Source organism: Lithobates pipiens, unplaced genomic scaffold (genome assembly GCF_037356315.1).
Source record: "Lithobates pipiens isolate NorthernLeopardFrog02 unplaced genomic scaffold, aLitPip1_a1.2 Scaffold_3, whole genome shotgun sequence".
Taxonomy (NCBI): domain Eukaryota; kingdom Metazoa; phylum Chordata; class Amphibia; order Anura; family Ranidae; genus Lithobates; species Lithobates pipiens.
The window spans coordinates 80,295,123-80,312,639 of NW_027507790.1; the positions used below are offsets into that span (position 1 = coordinate 80,295,123).

The window sequence follows — 17,517 nt, forward strand, 5'->3', positions numbered from 1 at the left end:
ATAACTGATCACATGTGCAGCATGAAGGCAGTTGTAGATTAAACAAAGACAAAGATGGCAGCTTCCTTGGCTGAAAATGATAGGAGGGATTACTTACACTTTAAAAGAGAACCTGTTGCAAGGCTATTCAATTCAACAACAATCCTCCCTAGAGATTATATGTGCATTTAACATATTTTATTTATGTTAATAATCTGTGAAAGCCCACCATCTTGGATTTTAGGTCAGCTGCCCCACCAGACTCAGAGCTCTCATTCAAGTGACACTCTATAGCAGCCTGGTGTGCCTTGAGGTTGCCAACCTCCTAACAACCAATGACATCATCCAATGATAAGGAGGATGTCAGTTGCCTGCATATCACCCTTGCGTCTATCCATCAGCTTTGGAGTCTCATTAGCTAAGTGATGGAGGAAAACTGAGGCAGAAGAGAAACACTGGAATACTAATATCACGTACTGGGTGTTGGAGGCCAATGGAGAGAGGGATTCCCTTGTGGCTAAGTTCCGGACTCCCCTGGAGGTGAGACAGGAGGAGTCGGGCACAAAGTAGCACAGGTCTCCTGCGGAGTTGCTTGCAGAATGGTTCAGGGATACTGCAGATGTATTGAGCAGAGGCTGCAGGCAGATGGCGCCTGTGAGGTGTGGCAGGTCTGCAGAATCACAGTGCCAGAAGGATAGTCGGTACAAGCCAGGATCAGAAGCTAGGTGAATAACAGCGCAGACAAAGTCAGGTGGAAAGCCGAGATCAAACACAGAAGCAGGCAGAGGGTATCCATAAGACAAGTCGGGGTCAAAGACTGGAGCAAGCAGGAGACAGGTCAGGAACAAGCCGGGTCGGTAACTAAGGATCACAGGAGCAAGGAAACACAGGAACACAGGTAACAAGCTGATGATCAAACGGCACTTCAGCCAAGGGATGGCATCCTTATAAAGGGCCATGTGATGTGCTGGTGGAGACTCTGGGTCTTACAGTCCTCCTCCTGCCCTGACAGTGCCCCCCCCCCCCCCCCCCGACTGACATCCTCCTCCTCCTGCCCATTTGAGCTTTTTTTCCTGGGTATTTGGCCCGAAACTCTCAGAGGAGTCTGGGGTTATGTACATTGGCTTCCAGTTCCCAGGACATTTTTTCGGGTGGATACCCTTTCCATTTAACCAAGTAGTGGATCTGCTTCCCTTGCTTTCTGCAATTTAGAACAGATTCCACCTTGAATTCCATTTCCCCTTCAACAGTTACTGGTGGTGGAGGTGGTTCCACTCTACCTGGGAAAGGATCCATAATGTCAGGCTTGAGGAGAGAGGCGTGAAAGAACGGGTGAATCTTGTATGAATCAGGCAGAGATAATTCAATGGGTACTGGGTTTATTTCATGCCTAATTGGAAAAGGTCCAATACATCTTGGCCCCAACTTCTTCGAAGGGCACGGAAGCTTCAGGTTGGCAGTTGATAGCCATACCTCATCTTTGACCTTAAAAGATGGATTTTCCCCTTCGTTTCTTGTCAAAGAACCTCTTGTAGTTGAACTGCGCCTTCTGTATACACTCTTGGAGGGTTTGGTAGTTTTGTTGTATAAAGGTGAGTCTGTCCTGTACAGCAGGTACTGCTGATTTGGGTATGGTTTCTGGCATATCCGTAGTTGGGCCAGACTGGGGATTGGTTGGTAGCAGAGTGTAATGAGTTGTTGTAGGCGAACTCTGCCAATGGAAGCAGAGAAGCCCAATTGTCTTGGGAAAAAGCTGAGAAGCAACGTGGGTTGCTCCAGGGTTTGGTTTGTGTGCTCAGTTTGCTTGGGGGATGGTAGGCTGAAGAAAGGCAGGAGTTCCACACTCAGGGGTTTACAGAGAGCTCTCCAAAACCTGGAAGTAAACTGTACCCCTCGATCCGAGACAATGTTGTTGGGTAAACCAGGGAGTCTCACAATCTCTTTGATGAACATGTGGGCTGTTTCTGCAGTGAAGGGTGTGCCTAAAATTGGGCAAGAAAGGGGCTAAGATGGTAGTGAATCCTCCCAAAGTCGGAAGATCCATGATGAAATCCATGTAGATCATCTCCACGGACGGTTAGGGACAGTTAAGGGTCTCAATAACCCTTAGGGCTTTGTCTTGTCACCTTTGCTGCATAGGCACACAGTGCAGGATCTAACATAGGCTCTGCAGTCCCAACCAAGGTTGGGCCACCAGAAGGACCGTTGGATGAGCTCACTAGTTTTACGAGACCCAAACTGACCTGCTAACCTGTGATCATGGAGCATTTTAAGAACTTGAAACCTTGCTTCCTGGTCAAGGTACTCTCTGAAGATATCATTCACAAAATGTTGGAACATTGCAAGAGCATTGCATAGCCCAAAAGGCATCACGAGGTATGTGAAATGCCCAAAGTGGGTTCTGAAAGCAATCTTCCATTTATCCCCCTCTCTAATGCGGACCAGGTTATAGGCCTCTCTCAAGTCCAGCTTTGTGAAAACTCGTGCTGCTCGGAACCTCTGGAATAACTCTGGAATGAGGGGAAGAGGGTACCTGTTCTTGATAGTAATTTTGTTGAGTTCCCCGTAGTCAATGCATGGCTGGATGGAGGAGACAGGAGGAGTCGGGCACAAAGTAGCACAGGTCTCCTGTGGAGTTGCTTGCAGAAGGATTCAGGGATACTGCAGATGTATTGAGCAGAGGCTGCAGACAGATGGTGCCTGTGAGGTGTGGCAGGTCTGCAGAATAACAGTGTCAGAAGGATAGTCAGAAGCCATGTGAATAACAGAGCAGACAAAGTTAGGTGGAAAGTCAAGACCAAACACAGAAGCAGGCAGAGGGTATCCGTAAGACAAGTCGGGGTCCAAGACTGGATCAAGCAGGAGACAGGTCAGGAACAAGCCGGGTCGGTAACTAAGGATCACAGGAGCAAGGGAACAGAGGTAACAAGCTGATGATCAAACAGGACTTCAGTCAAGGCCTGGCTTCCTTATAAAGGCCCATGTGATGTGTTGGCGAAGACGCTGGGTCCTAGAACCTGTCTCTTGCCCTAACAGATGCTGGGTCCTAGAGTCCTCCTCCTGCCCTGACAACTAGTCAGTACCAGTTTGCAAAAGTGTATTTGCTTTGGAAGAAAAAAAAAAATCACCTCTAACGTTAGGTGTCCTACGTGAATTGATGTTGCTGCATTATGTAAAACTATTATTAAAGTTTTTACATTTTAGAATGGGGTGCCTCAAGATTGTCCATAATTTTAAAGGGTGCCTTGACTGAAAAAAGGTTAAGAAACACTGCTCTATAGTATTCCCCTTTTCTCTTCCCCCAACAGCTACATTAAAGGTTATGAGAATGGGCAGAGGAGCTGGGCCAGAACAGACAGTAATTAGACACTCTCAGAAGAGGAGAAGGCTATGATGTGGCATGATGAAGAGGAAACTGTGACTGTTCTAGGGTATTGACTGTTGCTGGGGTGATCAAATTCCTTTGTATGCTTAAAGGCACATTGCATGTGAACACAGACTGTTTATGGAAAAACGCATTTAAGTATTTAAAATAGCTAATATTTTTGTACAATGACCTGCAATTTGCAAGTTGGTGAGGAGTTCTTTTAAAAAGGTACCCATACTAGACAAAAGGACTAATAATCTTTTCAGATGGCCATTCATAATTTAGAGAAGGATGCCTGAATGCAGTCAGAAAATGCCTGCATGTCCAACCACCCTCTAATTGTTTCACATCACTTTTCAATGTCCAAATTCTAGCAATATACCTTATTGAATGATTCCATGTCACAGCCTGCTAGGATACACATGCATGGCAAAGATTATATCAGATATTATCACACCAGAAAAAGAGTAACGAGTCAGAATGTTACCTCCCCACCGCCAGAACTGCTAGTATTACAACCGCGCTGGAAAACTGCTTCAAACTTCTTTGGACGACAATACCATCTATGACCAGCCCTGTGTAATATGGGCTGAATATTTCCCCTGTGACAAAGGAAAACTACATTTGTAAACTGATAACCAGCCCCTATGCAAAGAAGAGGCTTTAAATAGTTCTAACTTAAGAATTTACCATTACTCATAAATAAACCGTTTTCTGGTGGATGGTCTTTAACATACTGCACTGAAATACATAAAAAGCAATGTCTAGTAGAAACTGGTACCATAGTTGTGAGTTGATATCAGCAGGTTCAGTTGTTGTCCCACTTGGTTATATAATGACATCACTTTGGTTCTACTGACCTGCAGAGATGAGTTTTTCAATATGATATCAATGTGATCATTTTTGTATTCAGCTTCTGAATTAATTCTATGGATTAGGTTTAGAAGTGGCTTAGGGTTAGCATAATAGGACATGAATAATTTAAAGGGTTTGGGCTCAGGTTAAAAACTAGCTTTAGGAAATAGGTAGAAATTAAAAGTTGGGTAAAGGAGCCTTGTGTGAGGTAGTCGGTTCTTCTGTACTCTGTCACTCGGTAGTCGGCTCTCTTCTTGATGTGAGCAGACTGGCCGGGCTGTCACAGTGGATCAGGTCTGCAGAAGAGAGCCGACTACCGAGTGGTAGAGTACTGTCTCTTGACTTGCGCTGTGCACCATTCTGGATTTTGATAAAGATATCTCCTTTTTGGTAAAAGGATTTACGCTATGTGGAGTACCTACGGTGGTGTTATGTGGTTGTGATCCAACTCAGGATGTGGATGATGTTTATCTAGGCAAATCAAGGCTTCAATCATGCTTATATCTGGTGAGTGAGAACCCCTAAGGGGATTGTGACGCACGGTTTGAGGATCTTGGTGTGAGGTGCACTTCAACTATTCAACATTAGGACCACAGCCTGTGTCTTTTGGACTTTTTTTATCACCATCTATCATCTCATGTGCTTAAAAGCATATGAAAGCTGGTCATATTAGGAAATGACAGTAGCGCTACTATAGTATTTACTGCTGCTTATATAAGTACCTGTGGACTTGATATTATCTGTTGATACAACTATTGAATGTTAAGCAGCTGCTGATTAATGAACTACATGTGATTTATATTTATGTAGATTGTTATTAACATTTAAGCTCCATATCACTGGGATAGTGGAAGGAGGCTCAAGTTTCACTTTTTTATATCATTTTTCAAGGGTCCTGGTCCTCCTGTTGATCTATGCAGATTAAGGCAGCCCAATGGACATATGCACATTGCACAATCCCTTACTATCTATTTTTTTTAGGGAGGTTGTAATAGACTTGTGCTGTTAGGTAGACAGAGAAGGAAAGCAAGAATTATTTTAGGAGGACATTTCCCAAATGTCATGTCATGACAACTTTTTTCTGGAAAAGTCAATACTGGCCTGTAACTTTCCTTCTCCTTCAACTCTTTATTGAACACCAAAGCTGCCTATAAAGTTATGACCCCAACAGGAAGAATCAGAAATGGACCAGCCTCCACTTTTGCAGGAAGTTTAGTAGGTACCCTCCCTCCTAGATTGTAAGCTCTAACGAGCAGGGCCCTATGATTCTCCCCTGTAATGAACTGTATTGTAATTGTACTGTTGTAAATGTTGTAAAGCGCTGAGTAAACTGTTGGCGCTATATAAATCCTGTATATTATTAATAATAATAGTTCCCATGGTTCTTATGTAGGTTCATGCAGGCAATCAATTTAAGTTCTTGACAAATGTCCTCTAAAATAATTCTTGCTTTCCTTCTCTGTCTACCTAACAGCACAAGTCTATTACAACCTCCCTAAAAAAATTAGACAGTTCAATTCAGAGAGTAAGGAATTGTGCTTATGTCCACTGGCTGCCTTAATCTGCATAGATCAACATAGGCTCAACACAAGGGCCCATAGAAAAAAAATACGTTCCCTGTTCACTTCACACCATACATATGTGATGTTTGCTTTGTAGATATGCCACATGCATGCATTTTTATGCAACACAAATCACCACACTGCCATAACAAAGCATTACACTGCCCCTACACAATGTATGATAATGATCCTCAATCATAAATGGCAATGGTACATGGCAGAGTGGTAACTGATGATTTGGGAACTAGATCTTAGCAGATCTTCTATGTTCTGCTTTAGAAAACAGGTCGGTCACATTCAGGAATGCTAATTGTGTTGTGTTGTGTTGTATTGTTGGATTGTTTGTTCCACCTTGTGAGGCAGGTAGTTACTTTGTCTTTGCATTTTTGTGAGTAAAAAAGGAAAAAAAAAAAAAAACTTTTTTATAAATAAAATTTTGATTGAAAAAGGATAAAAAAGGATAAAAGAAAATGTCAGCTTTGTGTTAAGAGGAGTCAGGTGTAAGGTGCCCTGTATTGTACAAGTAAATCCTTAAGTGGCAGTTACTGTGCGAGTCTGGGAATTGCTTGGATAAGTAATTTATTTAAAAGAATGAAGTGTTTTTATTATGGAGATTATAATGGTGTTTGGTTAAGGAAAGAATAATCAAAGAGTACAGCTTGTATATTTACATTAACACTCTGATATGTGGTAAGTAATACAGTGGGAACAATGCCATAGCTATTACTTTAGTAACTACTTGATCTCAGAGTCAGTCTTTTCCACTGGAGTCACAGATGAAACCTTTAAAGGTTATCTAAACCCAAAAACAAAAGTGCATTACATTGCATCTTACCAATTCTTATACAGTGTGTGGTGTTTGCATTAGTTTTCTTCTTTAGGCTTTTTCCCTTTATTTTCACCTGTTGATCCAGCCAGGAAGTCTGTTAAGTCTGTTATTTTTCAACTTCACCTAACAAACCAAGCTGTTACGCAAACATGTCGGTTAGAAGGTTGTGATCAACCATTTCAGACTGACGGGAGTGCTTACAAAGGTCAGCTTTTATTCATTTATAGAAAACAATTATCCCAAAATGAAAAATATTCTTGCTGTAACTGCTTAACTAGTTTAGGGCACTGGACATGCTAGACATGCTTAAAAAATAAAAAAATAAAAAAATAAAACAGTACACATGGCATGTGTAGTACATTCATTTCTGCCCTGCTGCCACCCCCTGCCCCACTACCCAGCAATTTGCAGCCCCCATGAAACTATGAGTTCCTGTGTACATAGAGCAGCTCTAGCAGTTGCTGTATAAAAATAAAAAAATTAAAAAAAAGCTGTTTGATTCAGTGTTCATCAACCTGCCCTGGCCCTGCCACTGTGTAAAAAGGGCTAAATGGCAACCCAGGATTCTCAAGGATGCAGATTGAGGGGTTCCAGAATGGCTATTATGAATGGAAAAAAATTGGGGTTTCACTTTTCTCTGGGATTGGTAATTCCTGAGTTGAGTTCTAGAGCTTGGAGGCTTCGAAGAGTCTTGGGAGGGACAAAGCCTCTAACACTATGTCCAGGCTGTGTGTGCAGGTGTGCACAGTTTTTATAATCAAGGGGCTTTCTGCGGTTCAGGGATCCACCTGGGAAGACAGGCGGTCCATTACCCAGAAGAAGGAACATAGGTCAGAGCAGAGAAAGCCAGGAGAGTTGAGAGAGAGGTACAGAGTTGCATGTAAGCTTAGTGGTGCTGAGAGATGGTCTGAGGGTCCAGACTAAAGGTCGAGGCTTGAGGCCTGAGCAGCGGCACTGCGAGAGGAAGCCAGGCAGATTGATGTAATTTTTCTTTGTGTATGAAATGATGGGTCCCTTTCACACAAGCTGTATGCTCGGGTCCACCTGTCTGTTTTTTAGGTGGACCCGACTGGATCCTCCATTCTCCTCTATGGAGTGGTGGATGTAAATGATCTTGTGTTCGTTTACACCTCCAATTCATTCTGGTCTGTTTACATCCGACTGCCCATAAAGCAGAGCAGGCTGTGTCCTCTTATGCAGAGTAGATATGAACCTGTCATCCATCTCTTGCACTCAGCTCAGCAGAGGATCAGAGGACACATCCCCTGCTGAAAAAAAAATGATCCGGCCTGCATGAAAGGGGCCTGAAATAGTATTTTCTGTCCTGAACTCATTGGGCTCACTGAGCTTGGATCTACAAATGCTGTCAGCTAAGGCAAATTGTAAGTTAAAAAAATTTAAAGCAGTAGTAAATTCGCCTGCAATTTTTTTTCTTTTTTAACCTGCAAGGCAAATGTGCTAGTATGCATCACATACTAAGCAAGGTAAGTTTCCAAGGTAAGTTTCACATTATGTAAAACTTGACTTAGATTGAAGCCCTCAAGCGTTGTGCTGTCACCACTGACAGGGCTTCCATTTTTCACCTGGTCTTCCCTCCGGGTTTACGGACTCCAGCTGTGTGAGCCACAATGACAAAACTCCCGTGCATACGCGTGGGAGCTGCCATTTACAGCACAGGACTCTGAAGAAATGATCTAGGGGACCGTTCCTTTACAGCACATGCACCGGCGAAGTCACCGGCTGCATGTACAGTAAATATCTCCTAAATGGTGCAAGTTTAGGAGATATTTACATTACTTATTGGTTAGCCTTATTATAAGCTTACCTATAAGTAAAAGTCATGCATGGGAGTTTACTCCCACATTAACCACTTGCCGACCAGCCACCGTCATACTGCGGCAGGTCGGCACATTCCCGCGAACCGTCATAGCTGTACGTTGGCCTTTAAGCGAGGATAGTAGGTGCGCTGCACTGCAGGGGGTGGCGATGTGCGTGGCTGGCGGTCGCAATGATCGCTGGCCATGCACGATCGTGGGCACGAGAGCCAGAACAGGGACTCCCCTGTTCTGAGAGGAGAGACAGATTGTGTGTTCCTACTAGCTCGGAATAATGATCTGTCATCTCCTCTAGTCAGTCTCATCCCCCTACAGTTAGAACACACACGAGGGAATACAGTTAACCCCTTGAGCACCCCTTCCCTGCCAGTGACATTTACACAGTAATCAGTGCATTTTTATAGCACTAATCTCTGTATAATTGTCAATGGTCCCAAAACTGTTGCAAAAGTGTCCAATCTGTTCGCCATAATGTCGGAAGCCCCGATACAAAAAAAAAAAAAAGCTGATCACCGCCATTACTAGTAAAAAAATAAAAATAATTATTAATAAAAATGCCATAAATCATTGGCCTATTTTGTGGATGCTATAACTTTTGCGCAAACCAATCAATATATATAATTATTGCAATTTTTATTACCAAAAATATGTAGAAGAACACATATCGGCCCAAACTGAGGAAAAAAATTGCTTTTTTTAAAAAAAAAATTGGGGTATTTATTATAGTAAAAACTACAAAATATTGTTGTTTTTTTTAAATTGTCGCTCTATTTTTGTTTATAGCGCAAAAAATAAAAACAGCAGAGGTGATCAAATACCACCCAAAGAAAGCTCTATTTGTGGGGAAAAAAATATGTCAATTTTGTTTGGGTACAGCGCCACACAACCGCAAAAAAAACAAAACGCTATTTAATTCATGTTTAAATATTCTAAGCAAACTCACCCATCCAACCATGACTCCATATATGCTTTATGTTGCTGAGAAAGCACTTTGAAAAACACCCCCTAGCATTTCTGGCCATGGCCATCATAATTAATGGTAGATGATTCATGTAGCACTTGTAGACATGCAAGCAGGAGGGTGTGTTCAGCTGAGAAAACCACTCCTCCCCTCCTGCAGACTTCTGGGATGTATGATTTAATTAGCCTAGGCCTGGAAACCAGGAAGTAACTAATGAAATGTAAAAAAAAGTTTAAAACATGTAAATATGTTATACTTTCCTCTATTTACTAATGATAGCAGCATAAGGATTTATAGTCAATATTGATTGAGAGAGGGAAGTTCTGCTTTAAGTAATGACAACGTTTTTGTCGAATATACAAGGCTATGGCAGAAATGGTCCATTGGGGATGTACAGGTGTGAGCATGGAAGTGGTTAGCTGGAGTCCAGCTTAAATTTGTTAGTGAAGTCCATCTAAATTTTCTAGTGTAGCTAACACTACCCAGTCCATAGGTTGACAATGCTGCTATTCAAGGGTGGCTCAGTTCTTCTTCCAAGGAAGTGTAGCCACCCTAAGATAAGAAGTGTGCTACAGGACAGATCACCAGATGCAAAAAATACAAATAAAAAAAAAGCATGAAAGACGAAAACTAATGCATTCAACACATTGGACTGGAAAGCTACAACATATTCAATTTTGTTTCTGGGTTTAGCTATGCTGTAACTGTACTAGAAGGAACTTCCATAACCTGTTGAATAACCTGTTCCATAACCTGTTGAAAGAAAAACTGGAGGGCACCAAACATATGGAAGTGTACGTGACCATAGGGTGCATATGAAGAGCTATAATAAAAAAATATGTTAAGTAACAAATTACATCTAAAAAAATGCCTCAACGGGGTTGTCCATGAGTTATTTTGTACTCAGGAATGGTTTGGATGTTTGTGAACATCACTTTTATAATCACTCAATCTAGATACTGAACAAACTTTAAGCCTGGACCAAACATATCCGATTGTGTGTCCCAGCTGTTATTGAGGACACAACACCATGATCAAGCTTTGTTTGGTTTACTGAGGTCAGGCCAGGCTTGAAAAAGGTTACCCAGAGTCTGACCTCCAACCAGGTGAGTTTAGCTGTGTCTTGCAATGTATAGATAGTTGCATTCATAAGCCTCATGCACACTGGGCGCTTTTACAACTGCTGTTTTAGGCATCAGGCATTTTTTTCTACAGCCAGTAAACTCCTCAGCATGTTATTCTATGGGCCAATGCACAAGCTGAAAAAAAAACAAAAAACAGAACTACTAAGTTTGAAGAAGTGTTTTTCAGCTGTAAAAACTCTCTAATGCTTAAAAACATTGAAAACTTTGCAAAGTGTGGCTATCCAGCACTTATGAGCTTTTTTGAGCCTCAAGCTTTTGTGAAAGTATCGTTTTGCTAAAAAAAACAACTAAAAAATGCAGCAAAATCTGGCAAACCGCTAATGCAAAAACGTGACAAAACTCGTGTTTTTAACGTGGCATTCTACAGCTAATGCTACTGCCATTTTGTTTAACGTCCAGTTTCCATGAGGACTTAGGGCAGGCTTTCTCAACCTTTTAACCCTAGAGTAACCCCAAAAATAATTTAAGTCTCGAGGAACCCATACTAAAACCAATTCATCAGGGGTCAATAGATCAATGCACCTTATACTGCTGGTCAATAGGAAGAATGTTCCCCTTAAAATGGTGTTTAGAATGCCATCCTAAAGACAGCTAAAAATATATTTTGGGTCATGCTGCTGGCTTTGCTAAGTGATGCTGAACCTTGAACTCTGTGGGCACCATCAAAAAGGTGGTTCATCAGTCACAGCTCAAGGATCCCCTAGCACCCTCTAGAGCAGGGGTGCTCAACCTGTGGCTCTCCAGCTGTTGTGAAACTACAAGTCCCATCATGCCTCTGCTTTTGGGAGTCATGCTTGTACTTTTCAGCCTTGCCATGCCTCATGGGTCTTGTAGTTCCACAACAGCTGGAGAGCCACAGGTTTAGCACCCCTGCTCTAGAGGAACCCCAGGGTTCCACGGAACCCTGGTTGAGAATGGCTGCCTTAGGGCTCAGGCTGATGGATCTTTGTGCTAGGCTGATCTGTCAAGACCAGAGATAGCTAAGGATTCCTAAAACCCTCCCCTGTTACATCTGACATCAGGGGGCTTGCCATTCCTCTCGTGTTTATATAACCCCCAGATTTTTAATTGCATAAATGTGCATGTAACGCCTCCCAGAGATACAACTAATATATACGATGTGAACCCTTACAAAGCAGGAGACACTTTTACTAAATGCCTAGAGGTAACAAGTAACAATATTAGATAATATAATAGCATTCATAATCTGGTTCACTAGGTGCCTGCAAACAGACAATTACTGTAGCAGGATTTCACAAGACTGTCAAATGAAAGCAATAAAAGAATACAGGATTATGTTAACACATTTCTATGTAACCCTTTTTTGTAACAATTACTGACCTGATAGACCAGCACTTGTAAGACATTTGGAGAATACTATAACTGGTTATTTAATGATGCTAAGGATCATAGGAAATAAATACTTACTAGGATCTTACTCCATCTAGCTGCCATAATGCAGTATTTCCTGATTATATTCTGAATGAATGAAAAACATTCAACCTGGAGAAAAAAATTTGCCTAGTAACATTAATTTTTCCCCCCATTCACACAGAATGAATGTATGTGCAGTTTCACAGAACGGATATCTCTGTGATTTTTTTTTATCTATTATAAATACAGCTTTTGGCAAATACTTGCATTGTACTAGCACTGTTGTAAACAATATGGTAAGTCTCTAATAGGGTGGAAAAAAAAATGGTCTTTTAGACATGTATGTAAACTTTGATTATTCCATATCAAGGCATATGGCTCAAACGTTAGGTCAGTTTGTGGCTAAGGGTGGGGTGATATGCTTGTGATATCATTTTAAAAGGGAGATTTTCTGATGAAATATGACAGGGGGGCAAACCCTACCCAAAACTGTAGGGCCTCATTTATGGATGACCACATGTATTACCCTTACTTCATAAAAACAAGCAAGACAATAAATGTGGATATTTCTAATTTAGAATCAAAATATTCCCAGTATACAATAATATATAATACTATGCATTTCTTAACAAAAATGTCAATATCTATTGAGCAAACCGTTCAACATTGATGATTTTATTTTGCTTGGGGATGGGCACCTCCTTCCCCTCCTGCATACTCTCTCTGCATTGTCACAGGTGACGGTTTTAGACAGAAATACACTGGAGATATGAATTGTAACTGCCATTACACTACTGACTCCAGTAGGAACATTTTATTGAGAATTTGTAAATTCTTAACACAATAAAAAGTGACAGAGAGATGTGTAATGGAAATTTGTAGGTTCTGTATATAATTGTATTCTATTTTACATGTATTGCACAATGCCCTCACTGTGCACACAGCACTAATAATGTTTTCAGTACGCATTCTTTCGAGTCCTGATTAGAATTAGCCTGCCTATGTAACGCCCCTTGTTACCATAAGCGTACAATTGTAATATTAATGTGATACCTACGTAATCATGTGTATAAAAACCTTCAAATGCATCATAATAAAGGAGAACGGGTATTTGGAAAGATGCTGAGCGTATCTTTTGTGTCTGTTCCCTACTGCAGTAGTTATTAATTTGGAACCACTAATCAATATGAGGATAGGAGTTGCCTATCTATAAAATATCCTTTTCAGATGGGAATCAGAATCTGATACCCACATTGATACAATAAAGGCGGTTATCCTTTAGGGTAAACTGTAGTTTCTAAATGAGCTTTTAAACTACTTTTCTTATAAATTTTCTTATAGCAAACATGTCATAGTTATGGAAACCTGACTTTATGCAATGTCCCACCTCGCGTGGTATTGCTACTTCAGCGAGTCACTGACCTGGATCAAACATACAGCCTGCATGCTTGTTCCTTGTCAAAACTTTACTAAAAAAGGGTGTATTTATACAAATTGCATAACTGTTCATTCATCAAAACTATAGGTAAATTAATTCTGTGCTATTAGGGAAAAAACGAATATTCTAAAGCCTCATACACACGGTTCGATTGTTGTGCGACTGAGCGTCTGATTTTTGTCAAAAGCGCATGTGCAGTATTTTGTCTAGCATACTAAATATCCGCAAATTGTCGTTTGACAAACACAAACATAGTGACGTACTATGAGAGTATAAAGGGCAAGTTCATTTCTCATTGTCACCTTTTGGGCCCCTTCTGCTAATTTCATGTTTGTAGAAGTTTGGTGAGCTTTAATTCACACTTTTTTGTTAAGTTCTTTTTATTTGGATGGCAGATAGCATCTCTAATTTAATTTCTGTTTTTTATTCTTCTGCACAATAAAAAAAATTGTGAAGAATAACACTTGGCTATGTGTCTCTTTAAATGACAGTTTGGGAGTAGGCAGTTACATTAAAAACAAAACAATGGAAAATTAACAAGGGACACCAACACATAGTTGTATCTTTGATCTTAAAAAATACAGGATAATGGTGTTGTAGTAACTTCCCCCCAAAAAAATCAAACAACAACCCTAATATTAATATTATTTATATCACTACAAAACAAATGCCTTTTAAAATACGTGTGGCATAACTACCACCAGCAAAGCAGCTTCATTATTATCCCATTAAAGATACCTGGGACATTGCACAATGGGGATGGGGGGGGGGGGCATTTATATGGGTTTCTGTCATTGTTGCTTTTTGTATTTGTTTTTGCTGTTTTTAAAAATTTGTGAATAAAAATAATTTTCACAAAAAAAAAACATTTCATCAATTGCCGTGTCACAAATGTTAATTCTAGATTATGAACGGTAGTTTACAAGACCAAACTCTTCCTGGTCGTTCCTTGATTCCAATCATGTGTGTTTGTAATTTCAACTTTTGTGTGATGATTTCTGTACTGACCATCCGAAAACCAGACGTTGAGTTCACACCCGACAAAAATGTTATAGTCTGCACATCCAGCTTTTGTCTGACGAAAAAGTGAAATCGGCTGTCAAAAGCACCATACTAAGGATCCGTAAATCCGAAGATAGCTCATCTAACAAAATTTCAGATTTTTGTATCATGTGTACGGGCCTTTAGGCTATATTATCTGCAGATTGAGAATGTTTGAATGGGAAAAATAGTGCAATGTGGCCACTAGATGAGGCTGAATATAACAGCAAATAGGTAAGCTCCTCAGCTCTATCTAGTGGCTATTATGGGGTATTTTCCTGCATTCACACATTTAAGCTGCAATAGAACATAGCGTGATAACATTCGATTTTGTCCCATTCGCACAGAATTATTATTATTATTCAGGATTTATATAGCACCAACAGTTTGCGCATCGCAAAACAGGAGGAATCAAAGGGCCCTGCTCTCTAGCGCTTACAATCTAGGAGGGAGGGATGAATCTAGGAGAAAGAATTTACATGCAACGTTGATGGATGAACAGTTATGCAAATGCTTTATAAATACACCCTGTAGTGATGTAATATCATAACAACTAGAAAATTAAGAATAAACTATTACCGTATATACTCGAGTATAAGCTCTTTTTTGAGGCTGAAAGTGCCCCCTCGGCTTATACTCGAGTCATCGCCGTCTGACTGCTCGATCAGCGTATCGAGCAGACAGACGGCGGACATACTACAATTTGAAAGCCGCGCCTCCTTCTCCGCCTCCGCCTGTGATAGGCGGAACACTGAATTTCCCAGCCGCCTATCACGGACATCGTCTCATCCTCGTCCGTAGTACGAGGATGAGACGATATCGGTGATAGGCGGAACACAGGCTGCTGGGAAATTCAGTGTTCCGCCTATCACAGGCGGAGGCGGAGGCGGGGCTTTTGAATTTTAGAATGGCCGCCGAGGCGATCCTGGCAAGGCACGGGACGGAGGCAAGGCAAGGCACGGCACGGAGGCAAGGCACGACACGACACGACACGGGACGGAGGCAAGGAGGCAAGGCACGGCACGGGACGGAGGCAAGGAGGCAAGGCACGGCACGGGACGGAGGCAAGGAGGCAAGGCACGGGACGGAGGCTCGGGACACAGGTAGGCTGGACACACACACACACACACACACACACACACACACACATGGACACACACAGGGATGGATGGATGGAGACACACACACACAGGGATGGATGGATGGATGGAGACACACACACACAGGGATGGATGGATGGATGGAGACACACACACACAGGGATGGATGGATGGAGACACACACACACAGGGATGGATGGATGGATGGACACACACACACACAGGGATGGATGGATGGATGGACACACACACACACAGGGATGGATGGATGGATGGACACACACACACACAGGGATGGACGGACACACAGGGACGGACACACACACAGGGATGGACAGGCATATCTCACCCTCGGCTTATACACGAGTCAATAAGTTTGCCAGTTTTTTTGGGGGTAAATTGGGGGCCTCGGCTTATATTCGGGTCGGCCTATACTCGAGTATATACGGTAGATTGTAAGCTCTAATAATCAGGGCCTTCTGATTTCCATACTATCCCCCATGCATTTTGTGTGCAAACTGTTGGTGCTATATAAATCCTGAATAATAATAAAAATATATAATAAAGAATATATAATTTCACATGCTAGTACACATGCTAGTACACTATTGAACCTATAACAAAATATAACAGATCTGCTAAGTAGATGTCTTCAGAGAAAAAGTGTTCATCACTTACCCATTGTGCATAGAATAAGGAAGAAAAAAGCTATTAAGAGATAACCAGAATCCGGTTTAGAATAGGAAAGAAGTCTTCCTATGGTTGACCCCGATGTATCACTTTCCACCTCTTGTCTTTGTGTGCCCACCTGTGCAACCTCCTGGTCATCTGGTAGGCCAGAATACATGGTTGTCTCCTGTCTGCAAGAGGTGAAGTCTCCCATCTGTTTCCATGCAAAGAGGGTCAGAGCTGATGACAGCCAAGTCCACGACAAAAGACTCCAGAACCAGGCATCCTGTATGGGCTTTTCCTCTTCTGAAAACAGCAGCAATTTAATCATGGCATAAGAAGCGATGAGGTAGCACAGCAGAGTCATTGGCATAATAGATGCCCGCAGCCGTTGGGGACCATTTGCCCTGTTCCAAGAAACACCAATGACAGCTCCAACACATACACAGGTCCTCAGCAGAGTGGTCACCCAGACATCCAGCATAGAATGAAATATATTAAATTGCATGAAATCTTCAAAGATACTTGCCTTTTTACAGCTGTATGTATACAGAACAGTGGATACAGTCAGGTCACAGAGTGTAAATGTAAGAGTGCAAAGCATAACATTGCAAGGCTTCATCTTTACCACCTAGGTGATTTTAGAACCAGGTAAGACACATCTTCAGTGATATCCCTGTAAATGATACCACCAGATATCTGATGTTAAAAAGATACAATAATATTAAATCAGCCAGGTCAGTAACTTTACATATCTTCATGAACATATTCCTTACATGTCACAATATAAATCAACAGTACATTTTTTTTTTAAGAAAGTGCTGCGTTTTTATCACTTTTCTGAGCCTAGCCAGTCTCTCAAAATTTAATCACCAGCAGAATGCTATCAGTTGTCTTCTTCAGGCATTTGGAGCATTTCCTCGGCTCTCCTTCCCTCACTGGTAACTCATAGGTGAAAGGTGTAGTGTTCTGGTAGGTCATAGGTGAAAGGTGTAGTGTTCTGGTAGGTCATAGGTGAAAGGTGTAGTGTTCTGGTAGGTCATAGGTGAAAGGTGTGGTGTTCTGGTAGGTCATAGGTGAAAGGTGTAGTGTTCTGGTAGGTCATAGGTGAAAGGTGTGGTGTTCTGGTAGGTCATAGGTGAAAGGTGTAGTGTTCTGGTAGGTCATAGGTGAAAGGTGTGGTGTTCTGGTAGGTCATAGGTAAAAGGTGTAGTGTTCTGGTAGGTCATAGGTGAATGGTGTAGTGTTCTGGTAGGTAATGGGTGAAAGGTGTAGTGTTCTGGTAGGTCATAGGTGAAAGGTGTAGTGTTCTGGTAGGTCATAGGTGAAAGGTGTAGTGTTCTGGTAGGTCATAGGTGAAAG

The 17,517-nt window shown here is 41.6% G+C and overlaps 1 protein-coding gene across 1 annotated transcript in view; it reads right to left on the reverse strand.

Annotated features, from left to right (window-relative positions):
- Positions 1 to 17,517, reverse strand: part of ABCB9 (ATP binding cassette subfamily B member 9) — a 92,663-nt gene that overhangs the window by 59,236 nt on the left and 15,910 nt on the right. The window contains exons 2-3 of the mRNA XM_077461872.1: positions 16,165 to 16,854; positions 3,834 to 3,948 (exon numbers count right to left, since the gene is read on the reverse strand). Coding sequence (XP_077317998.1) covers positions 3,834 to 3,948; positions 16,165 to 16,777 — 728 coding nt within the window. The 5' untranslated portion in view covers positions 16,778 to 16,854. The remainder of the gene's footprint in view (positions 1 to 3,833; positions 3,949 to 16,164; positions 16,855 to 17,517) is intronic.